Raw genomic sequence first — 22,698 nt, 5'->3', positions numbered from 1 at the left:
TGTAGCAAAGGAATATGAAATTAAATCAAGGTTGTAGTAATATAATACATCGACTAGAAGAAAAGTGACATTCAAAACTGTTTGGGTTGTGTCTCATACCGCATAATGCATTTAAACATAAGCGTAATACTGTATTTAAACAGTTAATCATCTGCTCACACAAACAGCACAACACTTCATCAGGTAACTACAGTGTCACAACTCAGGAGTCTCTGTGGGCGGCAGCAGTCTGAAACACAGGACAGTTGACACAAAGTGTTCCTAATGTTAGGACCTTTAACTATCAGTGCTGGAGGGCTGCCTGACCACTTATCATATCCTTAACCATAACTAGTGCATTAAGGTCATCTCCGGGCACATCTTTGCTGATCATCGGGGCTCAGCTCAAAGTGGGATTCATCACTGAAAGTAATTCTACTCCAATAAATCAATAAATGAGATTCCAGGCTGAAGGCATGTCTGTGGTGCCCCAGACAGTAGTGGGACACCAACCTGACTGCTCACCCCAAACAGCCCAACAGTAAGGAGTGATGGTTTGGAGTGCTATTTATTTTCATAGCAGGACCCATTTGGTTGTCATCCACGGCACCCTTACAGCACAGCAGTATGTCTATGATGTTCTAGCCTCATTTTGTTGCCCTTCATGGCAACTCATTCTGGGCTTACATTTCAGCAAGATAATGCCCACCTGCACACGGTGAGAATTTCTACTACTTGTCTTCATGCTTGCCAAAGCCTACCTTAGCCAGCAAGGTTACCAGATCTCTCCCCAGTTGAGAACATTTTGAGTGTTAGATTTTGACAGTCTAATGTGCAAATTGGTCAAAATTTGGTACGCTATGACTTCGTCAGTTTGTGAAATTCTCTCTCTTGAACAAATCATACAATTTTTCTGAAACGGTAGTCTCTCTCTTTTTTTTTCCCCACGTGAGGAATATAATCAAATGATCATTAACATTACTGTTATAATATAATACAATAATTTCAGTCAAAATGTTATATTGTTACTGGTGAATATTTTATTTTAATACTCATAGCAGTAGCTCATGCAAGCTTTCACAGTGTATGCCACCATTCTACATCCTGAAATATCTTCGATTTTCATCTGTCACCTAAAGTGTGCATGAAACATATTCAAAGCTGCAAATGTGGACAATCAGCTGCATAATGGAATGATGACAATGAAAATTTGTGCTGTCTGGGACTCGAACCCAGATTTCCCACTTATCGTGAGTAGTCACCTTATAATTAGGCTATCTGAGAATGATTCATGGCCAGACTGAAACTTCCATATGTTGTCAGCTGTGTGTTTATAACCTGTACTCTTGCATCCATTATGTATCATCCTGTACAGGGGAGAAATTTTAAGGGCCTTTGTTGTTCCGATGTACACTGCAGTGTTCTTTCAGACATGCATGCTTTGGAAAAACACAGGCACTGCAATATCGTACTAATGCATGCAGTTATGTCCCGGGCTCATAAATACAATTAAACATCCTTGAAATCCTTGTACATATCCAAGAAAGTTAATTTCAGGAATCCAAGAAAACATTTCCTCATATACAAGGAGTGATACCTAGCATGTTATAGACTAGCATTTGTGGGAGAGAGATGTATTAGTTTCCAATGCCCTGTAACTTAGAGACCCTTGAATAAATACATGACAAGGATATCAATTAACAGAAAAGGAAGGAGGTCTTTGGCCTTAAAGAGGTTGTGATAAAAAAAATTGAAATAACTTATGGCATTATTCGCTGGGAGACCCTGCCTGGGGTTGTTGGACGCCAGGTGGAAGTCTTTCTATCTTATGCCATTTCTGTGAATTGTGCACCTCTGTGGTGATGATGAGATGAAATGATTAGAGAACACGAACACACACTCCCCAGTGAAGAAAATCTCTGACCCAGCTGGGAAGTGAACACAGGGCCTGTGATCTAGAGGCAGCAATGCTAACCGTCAGTTCACGAACTATGGACTATTAATGAAAGTAAGTTTAAACATTTATACTTATTCAGCAACCTTCAGGAACATCCCGCATACAATTTGTGGAAGCAACGTTAGCATATGAGCTCTATTCTCTAATCTAATGTTACAAATATGTAACTGAGATTCCTACATGTTTGTAAATTTATGTTCCACCTCACGATCTCGTTGGGACTAAATACGAGGGTCATCTACAAAGTAAGTTCTGTTTGGTTATATAAAACAAACATGTACAGATACAGAAAAAAAATATTTATTGTACAAAATCTACAACTGTTAAACTATTTTTTTACATAGCTTCCAACATTTTGTAGCCACTTGTCACAGCAAGCATGGCACAAGTTTTTGTATGCGTTCTTCATAAAAGGTTGCCGCTTGTGTATTCAATCATGTGCTAACATGTTCTTTCAGCTTGTCATCCTCATTGAAGTGTTGACCACCAAGGAAAGATTTTAGGCGTAAGAAGAGATTAAAGTCTCTAGGAGTGAGGTCCGATCTGTATGGAGGATGATCAAATGTGTCCCAATGAAATTCCCGTAAGAGTTGTTTGGTCACATTTGTCATATGAGGTCCGGCATTATCGTGGAAAAAAACAACACCTATTGACAGTAAGCCTCGGTGCTTTATCAGTATTGCGCAGCGCAATTTCTTAATGGTCTCACAGTAACCAAGTGCACTCATTGTTTGACCTCGTGGTAAGAAATCAATCAGCAAAATGCCTTTTCTGTCCCAAAAAATGGTGCACATGACTTCTGAGGTGTCAAGATTTGCTTAGGCTTAACCTTCATTGGGGATGAAGTGTGCCTTCATTCCACTGATTGCTGTTTTGTTCCAGGGGTGTTGTACGATACCTAAATTTTATCCGTGGCCATCCAAGAAAGAAAACCATCACCTTCTTCATTGTAGCGTGTCAAAAACTGAAATGCACTGCCCATCCATTGTTTTTTGTGTGTTCAGTAAGAATTTTGGGTATCCAACGTGAGCAAAGTTTTCGAAATTTCAGTTTTTCAGTAAGAATTTCAAGAATTAGTGATCATGAGATTTGCGGAACTTCCATAGCAAGGGCACTAAGTGTAAACTTACGGTTGTGCTTAATCTTCTCTTCAATTGTGTGAACCAGTTCATCAGTAGCCACAGATGGTCGTCCACTTCGTTCTCCATCGTGCACTCGATCATGTCCCATCTTCTAATCATTCAGTTACTCATAGCATTTTGTCCATAAACCTCACAGATTTGTCAATGAATTTTCTTTGGTTTAACTTTCTTTGCATTTAGAAAACGAATCACAGATCCAATTTCACATGCGGCGGCATTTTCAATTACGGCTAACATTATAAATAAGCACTACAAAACACGCGTTGGCGGAAGTGATCTGAAAATGACGTACATGTCTTCTCCTTGAGTCAGAGTAACTGCTACGCATGCTTGGTACTGCGATCGCAGCACTGCCATGGATAGAAGCAAAAATGGAACCTACTTTGTGGATGACCCTTGTACTTCTTCCATCAATCTTTATTTAAATCCTTGCAACCCTAACCAATTTCAACTATGAAAACTAGTAAAGCTCTCCTGGAACGAACACTCCAAGTTTAGGAATAATAACATTCAACATTTCTGGCAGTAAGGTTCAAAATCTTATAAAAAGTTACAATTTTATTTCAGATGACAATACATGTTGTTTCCCAAAAGCTCCACAAAGCAATGTACCACAAAGAAGGCAGCCTGTTTCACAGATTCACTAAATGTGCAGGGAAACTATCAAGTAAACAGAAAACTGGATCCAAAAATAAGTTCTTATACGTCTATCTAAAGTTATTAAGGAAACTTAGAAAATAGGACAGATTGTTTACTGCGCATGACATCACAGAGGAGATATGAGAAACCAGGTAAATTTCTCTTTAGAGAGGTTGCTGCTGCTGAAATACTAGATTTCAAGTCATGGTGGCATCCGTACTACAGGAGAACCAGGATTTCCGATGAAATTCAAAGACAAACAAAGGTGACATTTCTCTATCAGCACTTTTTTCACATTCTGGTTTTGAAACAAAAGAAAGGTTTCTTTGACAGCTTCAACAACAACCAATGGACAAGATTAGTCACACTTGTCACCTGGGCCTAAAATGTGATCTCTTGACTGTGCCAGAAAAACTAGCTTATCAATCAAGAAAGGTGCCAATTAAGTGTATTACAATCAAGGACTTGTAAAAACTCCAATGTTATCTGCCTGATGAACATCTACCTCTCTATGGAGAAAGGCCTCACCAGGGAGGGTTTCAAAAGTTTATCTGGCAGCATCAAGTATATTATTCTGCAGCACTTCAGCAGATAATACAATTGCAAAACTTCGCTATACACAACATTTCTCATTCTTTGGATATCGTGTGACAAGAGTATGAACCTATTTGTGAACTGCCAGTTCATGAAAGGACAACATTTGATGACCATGCTAAAAACACTCTGATCATAAATCAATTCCAATGTATTTAAATGTCCAATATTGAACCTTCTTTATCATTACTGCAAACTAAACACTGATTTGCTTAAACCGAATAGGTAAATTGGTAGGGATAATTGGTATGCAGACTAAGAGAGAGAGAGATCTCTCTAGTTACTGGACCTGTGAGAACAGTAGCTGCAATGACATTACTTCACGTAGTTTGAATCTGCAGATGAGTACAATTACAGTGTTTTGGACAATTCAGATTGTGTAGCAGTATTATAATCACAAGGCAATAAGCCATAAATACCACTTTCCTAACATACAATTTTCTGATAAAGCCAACTGTGAGGAAGAAACCAAAATTGCACCTTTTCACTGCATGTTATTTCTCACAGTCAGTTTTATGAGATCTACACATTGAAAATAATCAGTTACTGATAATACAAAGTACATGGACAGAGAAAAAAATCTACTCACCAAGTGGTGGCAGGGTAAAACACGCACAGAAGGATTTAAATTTCTCAAGCTTTTGGAGCCAGTGGCTCCTTCTTCTGGTGGAAGAGTTGAAGGGGAAGGAAGAGGGATGAAGGAAAAGGACTCGAGAGGTTTAGCGAAAGGGGTACAGTTTATAAAAGTTGCTAAAACTGCAGGTCAGGGGAGACTTACTGGACGGGATGAGAAGGAAATCCACTGGCTACGAAAGCTTTAGAAAGTTAAATCCCTCCCCCCTATCTCTCCTCTCCTCTCAATCTATAAAAAAAAGTACAAATGTCCCAGTAAACACGGGTTCAAAAATGAGCCGCTTGCGAGATAATCATGACTGTATGGTTCCAAGCTGCCACTGACACCATTGTAAAAATCATCCTAGTTAGTACACATTAATTTGAAATTTAGACTTTAGTATTGGGTTGTACATCACAATTAGTACACATTTCACATATGGGGTACCTGTTAAAGGAAGTGTTTGAAGTGTTTTCCTTGCATATGGATGCAATACTGTACTCGTCTCTGCAATGAATTTCGAATCCTTTCGAAAACCCCTGGATCATTCTGGAATTCTTGACAAGCATGTACAACTCTCTGCTCCAGTTCTTCAACCGTGTTAACGGTTGTGCTGTACACTTCGCTTTTGAGGTGACCCCAACACAAAAATCCAAAGGACTTAAATTAGGTGATCTTGGAGGGCAAGGTACAGGTCTGCCTCGACCTATCCATCTTTGGCTGTACCTGAGCATTAGATGCAGTCACACACCATCAGCAAAATGTGCCAGAGCTCCATCAAGAACGTACCACATACTCTGACATTGCTAAAGGGAAACGTCCTCAAGCAATCCTGGAAGATGACACCGAAGAAAGCTAAGGTACCTCTGTCCATTAAGTTGTGGTTGAAGAATGTGTGGCCCAATGAGTTGATCGCCTAGTACCCCTAACCACACATTCAGTGAGAAACATTGCTGATGTGGTGACTGATGAACAGAATGTGGGCCGGCCGCGGTGGTCTCGCGGTTCTAGGCGCGCAGTCCGGAACTGTGCGACTGCTACGGTCGCAGGTTCGAATCCTGCCTCGGGCGTGGATGTGTGTGATGTCCCTAGGTTAGTTAGGTTTAAGTAGTTCTAAGTTCTAGGGGACTAATGACCACAGCAGTTGAGTCCCATAGTGCTCAGAGCCATTTGAACAGAATGTGGGTTTATTTCACACTACAAATGTGTATTATGTTAGTTAAACAAACCATCGCGTGTGAATCCTGCTTTGTCTGCAAATAAAATGTTACAAGCGAAATAAGGGTCGACTACAGCCTGCTGTTGCAGCCACAGACAAAACATCACTCTAGGAACAAAGTCCGCATCATTGAGACACTGAACTCGTTGGAGGTAGTAAGGGTACAGTAAATTGCAATGTAAAACTCTCCATACACTACTGTGGATTAATACAGGCACTTGTGTGGCAATTCTTCTTGCCGAGGTTCCTGAAGAATGCTGTACTGCTTCCAACACCATATCCTCAACCTCAGGTGCAATGCAAGCAGGCCTACCTCCTGCTCTGCCATGTGCAAAACCCCTGTGTCCTCTCAGGCACTGATGGACCCTTGTAAATGTATGACTTACGGGGTGTCTTCAGTCAGGATATGTTTCTTGGCACAAGCGTGCAGCCTCCCATGCATTGCCATTAGTCCTACCGTACATGACTTGCATATCTGTTACTGTACGGTTCCATTGTAACTACAGCACAGCACACATGGCACTCCTCAGACGCAACTGATGCCCTTTGAGACTGTGTACTGTATCCATCCTACATGTTCTGTGGGTATGGTGTGATTCTAACTCCTCCTCTTGGCAATGTTCCGTTGTGTAAACAGTGAACATAGGATGGCCTTAGGTGCGCAAGGGGGAAACTGGATGATGTTACAAACAATGCTGTCAGTGGTGGCGTGGAACCATACGGTCTTGATTATCTCACAAGTGGCTCGTTTGCACACACATGTTCACTGGGACATTTGTACTTCTATTATCGTTTACTTTCAACCATGTAAGTTAGCACCATCCTTTTTGATACACCCTATATATACTTCACAATTGCCAAATATGTCCGGAAATTGAATATACATCCTAATCTCCTTCTGCTCCCCCTCTCTCTGTCCATATCCTCCTCCACCCCCTCTCTGTCTATAACCTCCCCCCCCCCCCTATCTTTCTCCATGTACTCTTGCATTTCTCTCTGCCAATCTCTTCTTTCCCCTCTCTCTATCCCCCCCCCCCCCCCATCCCCTCTCTGTCCATCTCCTCTTCCACCCTCTCTCTGACCTCGAGCCTTGTTTATTGTTAATGAAACCTTGGTCAGGAGTTGAATTAGCTTAAAAGGAATGAGAAAATGGTTGGTATCATTGGCACACATGATGAGAAAGACCTCTCCATCTGCTGGATCTATGAAGGTAGTCGCTTCAAAGACAGTATTTTGCACAGTTTTTATGTGTGAATTGGTAAGATTACACCATTTCGAATGATTCAGATTCTTTAGTAATGTTCTAATCCTAAGTCAATAAGCCATACAACTACTTTCCTACTTTCTGTTAAATTCTTCTATAAGGAAGGAAACAATATAGCACGTTGTTGTGTATACAATTCATGTTTAAAATTATATACAGGATGATTCAGCTGCCCCCTGTTGATGGGTTTTATGCAGCCTGCAATGCCCTCAGAAACCATGCACAAGATTTCCATATGCTCTTGCTTGCTGAACACAAACTATTAGCCATAAGGAAAACATGAACTGGACCCTTTAGTGGAAAATTTAATGTAGCTAAATTTTATACTGGGATACTTTTTCACTGGAGTCCATGATTCATGAGTCGTTCAAGAAAACCGCATTTGAAAGTCGCCTTTGTATTTTTTCTTGAATAATTCGAAAACTGTGGCTTGTAGTGAAAACATATCCCAGTACAGTAGTTATCTACATTAAATTTATTACAAAAAGGCCCTGTTCATTTTTCCTGTGGGATTAAGAGTTTGCACATAGCAAGGGAGAGAATATGAAAATCTTGTGCATGGTATTTGAAGTCATTGTGGGCTGCATAAAACTCTTTGGTAGGGGCAGCCGAATCGTCCTGTATAAGGAGTAAGATTATATTTGTGAAAAACCATTTGTATAAAGGTTTAAATGCCCTGCTATCATAGTTAAGACCGAATGTGAAAATATTAACGAAACTGACAACATTTTCTTTCTTCAAGTTAGTATTAACAGAAAACTTGCAAATTCTTGTTTAAAAAAATATGTATCCCATGTCAGTATGAATATTTATTAAAGAATCATGTAAAAATTCAAAGTAAATTGGTCAAGGACTTTTTGAGACTTTCACTAAAAATGTTCCTACTTTATGTATCACATATAATTACACATCACATATATTACAAATAGATAGCTGATATCCATCCAAATGTTTATTAGAGTATCATGTAAATACTTAATGTACATGGATCATAAACTTTTCCAGAATTTTGATAACAAATTTTGCCTTTATTTATTCTATATATATTTATAAATTATAGCCTATTTCTGTCAAAATGTTTATTAGATTATGGTGTAAAAATTTGAAATAAATTGGTAAGAACTTTTCGATATTTTTGACAATTATTCCTCTTTATATCTTATTACATATATAATGGAAACTCAGGTTCAAATATCAACAATATAAGGAAAAAAATAGATTGCTACTCACAGTAAAGACAACATCCTGAGCTGTTGACAGGCACAATGAAAAGACTGTTACACACTCAGCTTCTGGCAAAAGCCTTCTTCAGAAAAGGATAAAAACACTCTCTCTCTCTCTCTCTCTCTCTCTCTCTCTCTCTCTCTAGTACATTTCACACATACAACCGCCATCTCCAGCAGCTTCGACCAGAGTGCAACTGTCACTTTGAACAGAAGCAGCAGTGTGGAGGTGACAGAGAAGAGGAACGGATAGCAGGGTACACTTGGGGAGAGAGAAGGGCGCTGTCTGGCGGAGTGTGCAGGGATTTGAAGGAGGCATGACAAGATTGCTACCAGGCACAGCATCAGGAGGCTGTGGGACAGGGAGGAGAAAGGGGCAATGGGGAATGGGGAGCAGAAAAGGAGAGAAGCACGGAAGGGAAAAGACAGGCAGGAGCATTGGTAGAGGGTGGCACACAAAGAGGATAAGAAGATGTGAACAGGAAGGGGATGATAGGACAGAAGGGGGGAGATTGTTGAGTAGAGGGTGAAGGGACAGTTGGTTACCTTAGCTGAGGCCGGTATAATTATGGGAGAGAAAAATTTGTCATAAAAGTACCATCTGTGCTGTTTAGAAAGGCTGGTGGTGGAGGGGAGGATCCACATGACCTGGGTTATGAAGCAGTCACTGGAATCAAGCATGTTATGTTCAGCTGCATGTTGTGCCACACAGTGATCCACTTTGCTCTTTGGAATAGTTTGGCAGTGGCCATTCATTCTGGTGGTCAGCTGGTTGGTAGTCGCTCATTTATAATAAAAAAAAAAAAAAAATAAATAAAAAAAAAAAATAAAATAAAACCTGTGCAATGATTGTAGCACAGCTGGTATACAACAAGGCTGCTTTCACAAGTGGCCCAGCCTCTATTGTTTGTAGGAAAAGCCAGTGACAGGACTGGAATAGGGAGCACTGGAAGGATGGATTAGGCAGGCCTTGCTCCTGTGTCTTTCAGAGGGATATGATCCCTGTGGCGAGAGGTTGTGATTGAGAATGGTATAAGGATTGACTAGCATGTTTTGGAGGCTTAGCCGGGGTAGGATGTCCTTCATTTCAGAGCATAATGATAAGTAATCAAAGTCCTGGCATAGGGTCTCCTTCATTTCAGAGCATAATAATAAGTAATCAAAGCCCTGGCAAAGGATATGCTTCAGTTGTTGCAATCCAGGACGACACAGGGGGACAAGGAGGGTGCTCCTTTGTAGCTTATTCTCATGGGTGGTGGGAGGATTTGGCGTGTGTGAGGATATGGCATGGGCAATCTGTTCACAGAATTGGTCTGTGGAATAGAGTCTGTCTGTGAAGGCCGTAGTGAGATCCTCAGCATACTGGGCAAGGGACTTCTTGTTGCTGCAGGAGTGCCATCCTCAGGTGGCCAGGCTGTGAGGGAGGCTGTGTGGAACAGATGAACAGCTGTTGAAATGCAAGTACTGTTGGCTGTTGGTGGAGAATGGCCACCGCAAAACTGTGGAGAAGATCAAAGTACACCACCTGTGGCACAAAATGCAGCTGAACATAGTGTGCCTGGTTTCAATGGCTTCTTCACAACCTGGACCATCTGGACCCTTCACTCCACCACCAGCTTTTCTGAACTGTGAAGATGGGAGTTATCCTTATAACACATTCTCTGTTCCTGAAGTTATCATGGCCTCAACCTAAGGAAACTTACTGCTCCCACAGTTTGCATCCCTCTGTCCTTCCTATTCACATCCCTTCACCATCTTTGTGTACCAACCTCTGGCAATGCACCTGCATGTCTTGCTTCTTCCCTGCTTCTCTCCTTTTCCATTCCCCATTTCCTCACTTCCCTCCCCCACAGCTTCTCAACACTGCACCAATCTTATCATGTCTCCTTCTGGGGGGTTGGGTTGTTTGGAGGAAGAGACCAAACTGCGAGGTCATCAGTCTCATCGGATTAGGGAAGCACGGGGAAGCACAGAGAAGGAAGTCGGCCGTGCTCTTTCAAAGGAACCATCCCGGCATTTGCCTGGAGCGATTTAGGGAAATCATGGAAAACCTAAATCAGGATGGCCAGACGTGGGATTGAACCGTTGTCCTCCCGGACGCGAGCCCAGTGTATCTCCTTCTGGTCCCTGCACACTCCGCCAAACAGTGCTTTTCTCTCCTGCCATCTGTACCCAGATTCTTTTCATTGTGCTTGTCTGCAACTCAACATGTGTAGTGGTGAGTAGCAATATCTATCTCCTTATACTGTTGAATATAATAGAGGGAAACATTCCACATGGGAAAAATATATCTGAAAACAAAGATGTAGTATATGTATAGTACATGTACAGTTATATACTAGATTAAAAAAATATGTAGCCTATGTCCTTCCAAACATTTGTTTAAGTTAGACAATAACTTGTCTTTATACAGCAGTATAGATTATAGAAATTAAACTGTTTTTTCTCAATTTTTCACACATGTGTGTCAGCTGACTTATGCCCATTTAAAAATATACAATTCATATAGATTGAAGGCGAGATGTTTCTACATGAACAGGATATATCCTGACTTATATTTCATCACACTGCACTAACAACTACTCCTAGCTACTCTTTGCTTCACTCCATTTCAGGTTTCTACATCTTTCATTGTCTTTCCTGTCTATGTTTTATCCCCCCCCCCCCCCCCACTTCCGTTACGTACAATGCAATTAGCTTACTCACTCTTATTAACTCATACACGATGTTCTAGTAGTAGTCTCTGTCTTGCATAGTACCCGGTCTCCCACCTTAAAGCCCACAGATTTTCAAATCTTGTCTGATGCAGTCCCCAACAATCAGTCTTTCCTTTTCATCCCGTATGCTAAGTCTCCCCTGACCCGCAATTCTGGTTGACTTTCCCACAATCTGCCACTTTACCTAGACTTCTCCGGCCCTTTTCCATCACCTTCTTCCTTCTCCTTTAAACCTTCTGCCTGAAGAAGAAGCCACTGGCTCCGAAAGCTTGCCAATCACAACAGTCTTTTATGTGTGTGTTCTGTTGCCGCCTAGTGAGTAGATTTTTTACCTATCCAATTAAATAAAAACAAAGCGATTTTGATAGACATTTTGTGTGTTAGTGCCACTAAGCATGGTATTTTCTTGGTACACAGATTATAATACATTAACTAGCAAATACAACACTTTAGCTTCAAAATAATGAAATCCATCGTGGTGTTGAAGAGAGTTGGTGTTTTTAACTTGTGCTACATGTAGCCAAACAACAAAACACAGAATTTGTGTTCAAGTAACATAAAAGTGTCTTAACAGCTGGGAAGATATGAATGAACAGTAGAGAAGGTTTGAAAACTGTTGTGATTGATCATCGTACTTTTAATCGAATGAACCCATAACAACAAAACAAAAAAGTAAAACATATTTTTTTTTACTTTTTACACTTTGTAAATTTTAACTGCTGTTACAATACTTACAGCTGTGTGTGTGTGTGTGTGTGTGTGTGTGTGTGTGTGTGTGTGTGTGTGTGTGTTTTGTGTCACACTTTAAAAACTATTTAGTGCTACATACGAACAGAGATTTGTGATGCATACATACCCACACACTCTACAAAAATATGCATCACTTACTACATAACAGGATAATGCATGCATTTTGTAGTATATCACGTAATTAAACTACTATTGACAAATAGCTTCTATGTCCTTGCTTAATGTGTTTAGCAACACAAGTGCCTTTTGCTTCCTTAGATGTAAACACAATCATTATAAAAATGTGGGAAACAGCACTCAAAAAATATGTCTAAAGTGTGACATGTAACAAAGGATCAATGTCTACCAGAAGACAGAGTTACGGACGTCTGGCCACAGTATTGCTGCATAAAATATATGGAGGCTTACTTAAGGTTATGCCAGTGGTAAAAGTGGTCTCTCATTTTCATTAGTTTGTGTGGTAGTTAAAATATTCACAATACTGTCATCCGCATAAACACTACAATAATGATTACAAAATAAAGCAGTCTCTCACTGTTGTTAGTTCATATGGTACTTAAAATATGACTACAGTTGCCCAAGAACTTTATGTTCGACTAATCTGTTAAAACTGTTAAAATAGCTTACAATAACATTATTAATACAACCAATTAAATTCATTATTACTGCATAAAATTTACCACACCTTTGTTACAACTCTGTATGTCAGTGATGAAAATGCCTCTCATTTTACTAATATGGTATTTCAAAATTCATAATACTGTCACTAATGTAGTAAAATATAATAGCCATTATTACATAAAACATGATGTTTTTTAACATTGTCGGATGTCATAATGGTAAAACTAGTCTATCGTGTTCATTGGTTCATATGGTATTGGTAGCTTTGAGGGTTGGAGTGGTGAAGGCAGCAGAGGATCAAGTAGCTAAAAAGACAAGGGCTAGTAGAAATCCTTGGGTAACAGAAGAGATATTGAATTTAATTGATGAAAGGAGAAAATATAAAAATGCAGTAAATGAAGCAGACAAAAAGGAATACAAACGTCTCAAAAATGAGATCGACAGGAAGTGCAAAATGGCTAAGCAGGGATGGCTAGAGGACAAATGTAAGGATGTAGAGGCTTATCTCATGAGGGGTAAGACAGATACTGCCTACAGGAAAATTAAAGAGACCTTTGGAGAAAAGAGAACCACTTGTATGAATATCAAGAGCTCAGATGGAAACCCAGTTCTAAGCAAAGAAAGGAAAGCAGAAAAACGGAAGGAGTATATAGAGGGTCTATACAAGGGCGATGTACTTGAGGACAATATTATGGAAATGGAAGAGGATGTAGATGAAGATGAAGATGAAATGGGAGATATGATACTGCGTGAAGAGTTTGACAGAGCACTGAAAGACCTGAGTCGAAACAAGGCCCCGGGAGTAGACAACATTCCATTAGAACTACTGACAGCCTTGGGAGAGCCAGTCCTGACAAAACTCTACCATCTGGTGCGCAAGATGTATGAGACAGGCAAAATACCCTCAGACTTCAAGAAGAATATGATAATTCAAATCCCAAAGAAAGCAGGTGTTGACAGATGTGAAAATTACCGAACTATCAGTTTAATAAGTCACGGCTGCAAGATACTAACACGAATTCTTTATAGGCGAATGGAAAAACTGGTAGTAGCCGACCTCGGGGAAGATCAGTTTGGATTCCGTAGAAATATCGGAAAACTTGAGGCAATACTGATCCTACAACATATCTTAGAAGCCAGATTAAGGAAAGGCAAACCTATGTTCATAGGATTTGTAGACTTAGAGAAAGCTTTTGACAATGTTGACTGGAATACTCTCTTTCAAATTCTGAAGGTGACAGGGGTAAAATACAGGGAGCGAAAAGCTATTTACAATTTGTACAGAAACCAGATGGCATTTATAAGAGTCGAGGGACAGGAAAGGGAAGCAGTTGTTGGGAAGGGAGTAAGACAGGGTTGTAGCCTCTCACTGATGTTATTCAATCTCTGTGTTGAGCAAGCAGTGAAGGAAACAAAAGAAAAATTCGGAGTAGGTATTAAAATACATGGAGAAGAAATAAAAACTTTGAGGTTCACCGATGACATTGTAATTCTGTCAGAGACAGCAAAGGACTTGGAAGAGCAGTTGAACAGAATGGGTAGTGTCTTGAAAGGAGGATATAAGATGAACATCAACAAAAGCAAAACAAGGATAATGGAATGTAGTCGAATTAAGTTGGGTGATGATGAGGGAATTAGATTAGGAAATGAGACACTTAAAGTAGTAAAGGAGTTTTGCTATTTGGGGAGCAAAATAACTGATGATGGTCAAAGTAGAGAGGATATAAAATGTAGACTGGCAATGGCAAGGACGGCATTCCTGAAGAAGAGAAATTTGTTAACATCGAGTATAGATTTAAGTGTCAGGAAGTCATTTCTGAAAGTATTTGTATGGAGAGTAGCCATGTATGGAAGTGAAACATGGACGATAAATAGTTTGGACAAGAAGAGAATAGAAGCTTTCGAAATGTGGTGCTACAGAAGAATGCTGAAGATTAGATGGGTAGATCACGTAACTAATGAGGAAGTTTTGAATAGGATTGGGGAGAAGAGAAGTTTGTGGCACAACTTGACTAGAAGAAGGGATCGGTTGGTAGGACATGTTCTGAGGCATCAAGGGATCACCAGTTTAGTATTGGAGGGCAGTGTGGAGTGTAAAAATCGTAGAGGGAGACCGAGAGATGAATACACTAAGCAGATTCAGAAGGAAGTAGGTTGCAGTAGGTACTGGGAGATGAAGAAGCTTGCACATGATAGAGTAGCATGGAGAGCTGCATCAAACCAGTCTCAGGGCTGAAAACCACAACAACAACAACATACATTAAAGAGATTATCGCCATACCTTATTCTGAAACCAAAAGGAATGCATTCTTTGTTTTAGTTTAACCTTTCTTATGTTATGAAGGCAGTTCCTGCCAAACTAAAACAGAAAGGTGTTTCATATTGCAGAAGAGAGCACTGAGGATCATAGCGAAAGTGAAATTATGGGCATACTGTAATAGCTTATTTACTAGTTTTAATACCCTCACTACCTACGTCATGTATATTATGTTTGTGAAAGAAGACAATAAGAACACCACTAGGAATATACAAATTCCCCAGCCATGATACAAGGCTTAAAATATGTTTTCATGTGATTAACAGAAGATTAATGTTAGCAGCAAAATGCCCTTATGTCAAAGGAACTATTTTTTTCATAATTTTCTATCAAAGATGTTAATGGAATATTTTTTAAAGGCAGCTTGAGCAGTGGCTTATCCTTAAATGCTTGTTTAACTGGGAACTAGCATTAATTACAATGTAAGTGACAATCCCATCCTAGCAATAAATGTGGTACTAAATTGCATATGAAACCCAATGTTGTAATGTGGACTGCACTACTGTCTTAGACAGACTTATTTTATGTCTGTCAAACTTTTATTATTTCAAACTGCCAGCTTTCCAGCACTGCCACACATCTTCAGACCTGTTACACAATGTAAAAATAAATGACAATAGGGTTCTAATCCCATGTTCACAGTACTGCAGAGCTAAAGAATCTTTATTTGATTACAATACAAATGTTTTATAACAAACCATTTCCTGTATTTACAACGTAACCAGTTACATCAAAAGTATCAGTTTCACTGTAATATATAAAGCTAAAATGGTATGCTGTTGCTTCATATTACAGCTTAAAAAAAAGGAGAAGAATAAGAATAAGAAGAAGAAGAAGAAGAAAAGAAGAAGCAATGTGTCCTGCTAATGAACGCCCTCTATATGTACTATGTAAGAAAGCAAAATTTAAAAAATTTGTTACTGTGACATAAAAACGACGATTGTCAGAAAAAACTGCCAAATTTTTACGAGAGAATGTAGTTGTAACATATCAGAATGAAGGGCAAATTGCATGCAGATAAAGGCATAAACCTCCAGTTTGGCAAAAAAAGAACCAATACAATAACTCTGACATGTATAAAATGAAATGTGCAGAGAGTAATAAAAGTTACACTGATGTGACAAAAGTCATGGGACAGCAATATGCACATATTCAGAAGGCGGTAGTATCGTGTACACATGGTATAGAAGGGCAGTGCATTGATGGAGCTGTACTTAGGTAATTCATTTGAAAAGATTTCCAATGTGATTATGGCTGTATGAAGGGAACTGAACAAGCTTTGAACACAAAATGGTAGTTGAAGCTAGACACATAGGACATTTCATTTTGTAAATTGTTAGAGAATTCAACATTCTGGGATACATGGTGCCAAGAGTGTGCCACGAATACTACATTTCAAGCATTACCTCCTACCACAGATAATGCAGTGGCCAAAGGCCTTCACTTAACAAGCAAGAGCAATGGTATTTGCGTGGAGTTGTCAGTGCTAACAGATAAGCAATACTGCATGAAATAACCACAGAAATCAATGCGAGACATACAGTGAATGTATCCATTAGGACAGTATGGTGAAATTTGGCATTAATGGGCTGGGGCAGCAGATGACCAATGCAAGTGCCTTTCTAACAGTATGACATTGCCTGCAGCGCCTCTCGTGGACTTGTCACGATATCGGTTGGACCCTACATGACTGGAAATTGGTAGCCTGGACAGATAAGTCCCAATATCAGTTGGTAAGAGCCGATGGTAGGGTTCGAATATGGCACAGACCCAATGAAGCTATGGACCAAAGTTGCCAACAAGGCACTGTACAAGCTGGTGATGGCTCCTTAATGATGAGGGCTGTATTTACATGGAATGGACTGGGTCCTCTGGATGTCAGCCACTTGGGGAACATTTGCAGCCATTCCAAGATGTCATGTTCTCAAACAATGAAGGCATTTTTATGGATAAAAATACACCATGCCATCGAGCCACAGTCATTCACAACTGGTTTGAAGAAAATACTGGGCAATTTGAGCGAAAGGTTTGGCCACCCAGACCGCCCGACATGAATACCATCAAACATTTATGAGACATAATCAAGAGATCAGTTGTGCACAAAATCCTGCACCGACAATACTGTGCAATTATGGATGGCTATAGAGGCAGCATGGCTCAACATTCCTGCAGGGGACTTCCAACAACTTGTTGAGTCCATGTCAATTCAAGTTGCTGCACCATTCCAGGCCAAAGGAGGTGCAACACAATTTTGGGAAATATCCCAAGACTTTTGTCACATCAGTGCATATATAGGCCAAACTGGGCAAAATTCAGAGGGGTAGTATTAAGAACATTGTGGGCACAATAATACGATGGCATTTGGGGCACACAAAAAACACAGTAAACAAGAACTTCGTACAACAAGAGGACAGATGAAAACACTGCACAGAGCTCTAAAGAGTTTTCATTTGAATTTGCTAGAGGAACTTGACATTTATGCCCAGTAGCTAAAAACTCCACAAGAACTACTGAACAAGCAAAGTGATTTTGCACTTAGTAATTATTTTGAAATTTTAAAAGAGATGTTCTGTCCCTTATTAGCACTTCATGTTGGTATGGAACAAATCACTTTACCACAAGTCTGCTGTGGTGGCCCACTGTTTACTGGCAGCGTTGAGTTTGCATAATGGAGGAAAGCTCAATGTGGTGCTACTTTCAGTGTGGCACTTTGGGAGCTTCCTCTCTGATTGTTTAATGGAAAAGAAGAAAGGACACAGTCTCAAAAGTTTTTTAACTGTTTATTTTTAATATAATGTATTTATCAGTCTATGGAATGTAATGTTTTATGCTTAATGATCTTGAATGTTTTACATATAAATTATCTCAAGAGTATTTTTTAAATCCATTAGAACATATACAGGGCATTCATTAGCAGTATAGCCTTTTTACATCAATCAGGTTTCTTTCAAAATTTTAATATAGAGTGACAGCATACTCAATTTGCTTAAGTATACGATGATTAAACATGGAATTTAACCCTTTGGATTCACTGTCGGAGTACATCCAACATTACGATCTTCTGCTACGATGTCTGACGCATTTACTGTATAGTGCTATAAATAAGAGTTGGGGAAAATGCAGTGAGTAGAAAAATTGTATTGGAAAGGGTTGACCTCTATAATAATTTTATGGCTCATGAGAGCATATACATTTGTATCTGCAATGTAGGAAGTAATTTGCTGTATCAACAGTGCAGTAGTGTAGGGGTGGCAGTTAGTACTGTGTGCCAGCGTCATTTCTATTCAAGCTCTCTCGTCAATTTTCACTGACTATTGTCTTCGCCTGGCACACTCTTGATTTAATGTTAGAATCACCCTCTAAGTATACTCCTTGTAAATAATTGTATGAAAGTGATGCAGCTGTGTAATGGCACATGGTATGGAATTGTATTATAAGAAAGTAATAATAACAATAAAAAATGTAGTTGCATTGCAGCAATTCTATTTTAATCAAGTGATGAGACCTCAAAATTCAAGTGACAGATGCCACAAATCATCTTGTTGTGGCACCATGAACATTGTCTACATATCTGGAAGGAGAAGGGGGTGTTACAAACTGATAATTCCATTAAGACTGGTTATTCTGTACTTACAAGAAATAGTATGTTTCACAACGTTTGTACTGTAATCAGAGAGAGATTTTTTAGCCCTGCAATATTGTAAGAAAATGACTAGAGCCAATCTATCATTTATTTTTATATTGTTTATCAGATCTGAATATGAGTGACACTGCCCAAATCCTATCAGTTTGAAATATTAAAAACAGTCATTGACAGACAGCAATCAAGTCTATCTTCTTCAAATAAGGATTGGGGTACCTCCGTGCAACAAATAAGTCCAGTTTTGATGACTTATTATCTTAGTATATGAACTAAATAACTACGCAATAGTGTAAAAAGGCTTCCCTGCATGCACAAATGATGATTTAATTGTACACTGTTGACATTGCTCAGCCTATAAAATTGAGTGTTATGATCAGAAAATAAATCATGTGTACATACCAACATTGCCGGTGCTCGGAACATGTAACTGAAAGGGTAGTAGATAAGGTTGAGGAAAGTAGCTGCATACAAATCAGCATATCGCACAACTTGAGAAGAAAAAAAAGTCTGTCTTGATCCACTGCGAAAAACGCTGCCCATCATTCCATAAGCCAGGTCCATCTTATGCGTTACATCTCGAATAGCAAGCCGTATTTTTGATATATCTGGTTTCTCTTTTGTACTGCTGTCTAGATTCCTAAACAACATTCACCCATATTTTAGAAACATGAAACACTATTCTGTACAACAGTAGTATCTACTCTTTTGTTCTGTGAAACCTCACAATCAATCACACCTACTTGTACATTTCCCCTAGCATAACATCTAGTGCCTGCAGTTCAGCAAAAAGCTGACATTTGTCCGTCCATACATGGAGTTCCTGGACTAATTCTGGAACAATAAGAAATGTTCGCCACCCGCGAATCTTTTTTGACTTCAGAATATCACCAAATATGTGATCTCCTATGTACAGAACATCTTTGCCTTTTGCACCAAGAAGTTCTGTAAACACATCACAGTTACCTGAAACATAAGAAATATTTATGTACACTGACCCATAACACTACATTGAAACTTTCACAGAAATATATGAGTCCTAGGTCAAAAAACAGCATAAACGAGGTATGTCCAGAAAGTAAGTTCTGATCGGTTATATAAAACAAATATGTACAGATACAGAAAAAATACTTATTGTACAAAAATCTACAACTGTTAAACTACTTTTCTACATAGCTTCCAAAATTTTGTAGGCACTTGTCATAGTGTGGCACGAGATTTTGTATGCCTTCTTCATAGAAGATTGCCGCCTATGTATTCAACCATGTGGTAACATGTTCATTCAGCTCATCATCGTCATTGTTGGAGTATTGATCACCAAGACCAGATTTTAGGTGTAAAAAGAGAAGAAAGTTGCTAGGAGCGAGGTCCGGGCTGTATGGAGGATGACCAAATGCGACCCAGTGAAATTCCCATAAGAGATGTTTGGTCACATTTGCCCTGTGAGGTTGGGCATTATCGTGAAAAAATAAACAACACCCTTTGATATGAATTAGTGATCATGACATTTGCGGAACTTCTGTAGTAAGAGCACTAAGTGTAAACTTACGGTTGTACTAAATCTTCTCTTCAATTGTGTGAACCAGTTCATCAGTAACCACAGACGGGCGTCCACTTCGTTCTTCATCGTGCACTTGATCACGTCCTGCATTGAATAGTCTGACACATCTTCTAATCACTGTTCTTAAACCTAGCAGATTTACCGATGCATTTCCTTTGGTTTAACTTTCTTTGCATTTAGAAAATGAATCACAGATCTGATTTCACATGCAGTGGCATTTTCAATTACGACTGACATTATAAAGAAGCACTACAAAGCACATGTCAGCAACAGCAATCTGAAAATGGCGTACATGTCTTCTCCTTGAGTCAAAGTACCTGCCGTGCATGCTCAGAACTGCGATGGTAGCGCTGCCATGGATAGAAATAGAAACAGAACTTAATTTGTGGACAACCCTTGTAAAAAGTTAATGATAAAACACAAAATGAAACCATTTTTGGGTCTTCAATATTTATTATATTCTCCAATTTTCAATACAATCTAGAACCTCCTGAGTGAAATAAAAGGCACAAAAACAAGACTGAAATTATTGCTAAGCTTTTGGACAATAACTATTTTAATCCAACCACTACATCGAATAAACAAACAAGTCATTTTAGTGTACATTGTGGATGTAGCTTTGTATTTTTAAGCAAGCAGACTGCTGTTATTGTGCCTGCCACATGGCAAGTGCTGCTAACATGTTGTGTGGAAGAGTGTGTTTACTAATATGACCATACATGTTTGAATTTAGACTGCTTGGAACTAAGTTCCAGCATGTCACACCTTAATGTTATACATTGGGATATAACATTTCTCAATGCTCGACAATGATTACTTGTTGACAGTGCAATTGTAATCAATATTCTTGACAGTCATTTGGAGAATGCCTTCATTCAGTAATTATATTAAATCTGTGGACACAATGCTCATCAAAATTCCAATTCCAATTGTTGCCAATAAATTAAAGGGGTTAAGTTTATTTTTTCTCTTCCTTGCAGGTTGCAACGAGATGGAACTCCACTAACTATATTCATCAATGTTTCAAGAAACTGGGGGATCTACATCTACATGACTACTCTGCAATTCACATTTAAGTGCTTGGCAGAGGGTTCATCAAACCACAATCATACTATCACTCTACTATTCCACTCCCGAACAGCGAGCGGGAAAAACGAACACCTAAACCTTTCTGTTCGAGCTCTGATTTCTCTTATTTTATTTTGATGATCATTCCTACCTATGTAGGTTGGGCTCAACAAAATATTTTCGCATTCGGAAGAGAAAGTTGGTGACTGAAATTTCGTAAAAAGGTCTCGCCGCGACAAAAAACATCTATGCTGTAGTGACTTCCATCCCAACTTGTGTATCATATCTGCCACACTCTCTCCCCTATAATGTGATAATACAAAACGAGCTGCCCTTTTTTTCACCCTTTCGATGTCCTCCGTCAATCCCACCTGGTAAGGATCCCACACCGCGCAGCAATATTCTAACAGAGGACGAACGAGTGTAGTGTAAGCTGTCTCTTTAGTGGACTTGTTGCATCTTCTAAGTGTCCTGCCAATGAAACGCAACCTTTGGCTCGCCTTCCCCACAATATTATCTACGTGGTCCTTCCAACTGAAGTTGTTCGTAATTTTAACACCCAGGTACTTAGTTGAATTGACAGCCTTGAGAATTGTACTATTTATCGAGTAATCGAATTCCAACGGATTTCTTTTGGAACTCATGTGGATCATCTCACACTTTTCGTTATTTAGCGTCAACTGCCACCTGACACACCATACAGCAATCTTTTCTAAATCGCTTTGCAGCTGATACTGGTCTTCGGATGACCTTACTAGACGGTAAATTACAGCATCATCTGCGAACAGTCTAAGAGAACTGCTCAGATTGTCACCCAGGTCATTTATATAGATCAGGAACAGTAGAGGTCCCAGGACGCTTCCCTGGGGAACACCTGATATCACTTCAGTTTTACTCGATGATTTGCCGTCTATTACTACGAACTGCGACCTTCCTGACAGGAAATCACGAATCCAGTCGCACAACTGAGACGATACCCCATAGCTCCGCAGCTTGATTAGAAGTCGCTTGTGAGGAACGGTGTCAAAAGCTTTCCGGAAATCTAGAAATACGGAATCAACTTGAGATCCCCTGTCGATAGCGGCCATTACTTCGTGCGAATAAAGAGCTAGCTGCGTTGCACAAGAGCGATGTTTTCTGAAGCCCTGCTGATTACGTGTCAATAGATCGTTCCCTTCGAGGTGATTCATAATGTTTGAATACAGTATATGCTCCAAAACCCTACTGCAAACCGACGTCAATGATATAGGTCTGTAGTTAAACGGATTACTCCTACTACCCTTCTTGAACACTGGTGCGACCTGCGCAATTTTCCAATCTGTATGTACAGATCTATCGGTGAGCGATCGGTTGTATATGAGTGCTAAGTAGGGAGCTATAGTATCAGCGTAATC

General features: G+C 39.5%; 1 protein-coding gene across 5 annotated transcripts in view; it reads right to left on the bottom strand.

Annotated features, from left to right (window-relative positions):
* Positions 1–22,698, bottom strand: part of LOC126275603 (cytosolic purine 5'-nucleotidase) — a 413,580-nt gene that overhangs the window by 24,167 nt on the left and 366,715 nt on the right. For all 5 annotated transcript variants that reach the window (XM_049977212.1, XM_049977210.1, XM_049977211.1 and 2 more), the window contains exons 9-10: positions 19,419–19,641; positions 19,078–19,315 (exon numbers count right to left, since the gene is read on the bottom strand). In XM_049977212.1, the coding sequence (XP_049833169.1) occupies positions 19,078–19,315; positions 19,419–19,641 (461 nt within the window). The remainder of the gene's footprint in view (positions 1–19,077; positions 19,316–19,418; positions 19,642–22,698) is intronic.

This window comes from Schistocerca gregaria, chromosome 1, assembly GCF_023897955.1.
Source record: "Schistocerca gregaria isolate iqSchGreg1 chromosome 1, iqSchGreg1.2, whole genome shotgun sequence".
NCBI lineage: Eukaryota > Metazoa > Arthropoda > Insecta > Orthoptera > Acrididae > Schistocerca > Schistocerca gregaria.
The sequence above is the reverse complement of the archived record's forward strand: the minus strand, read 5'-3'. Positions and strand labels throughout refer to the sequence as shown.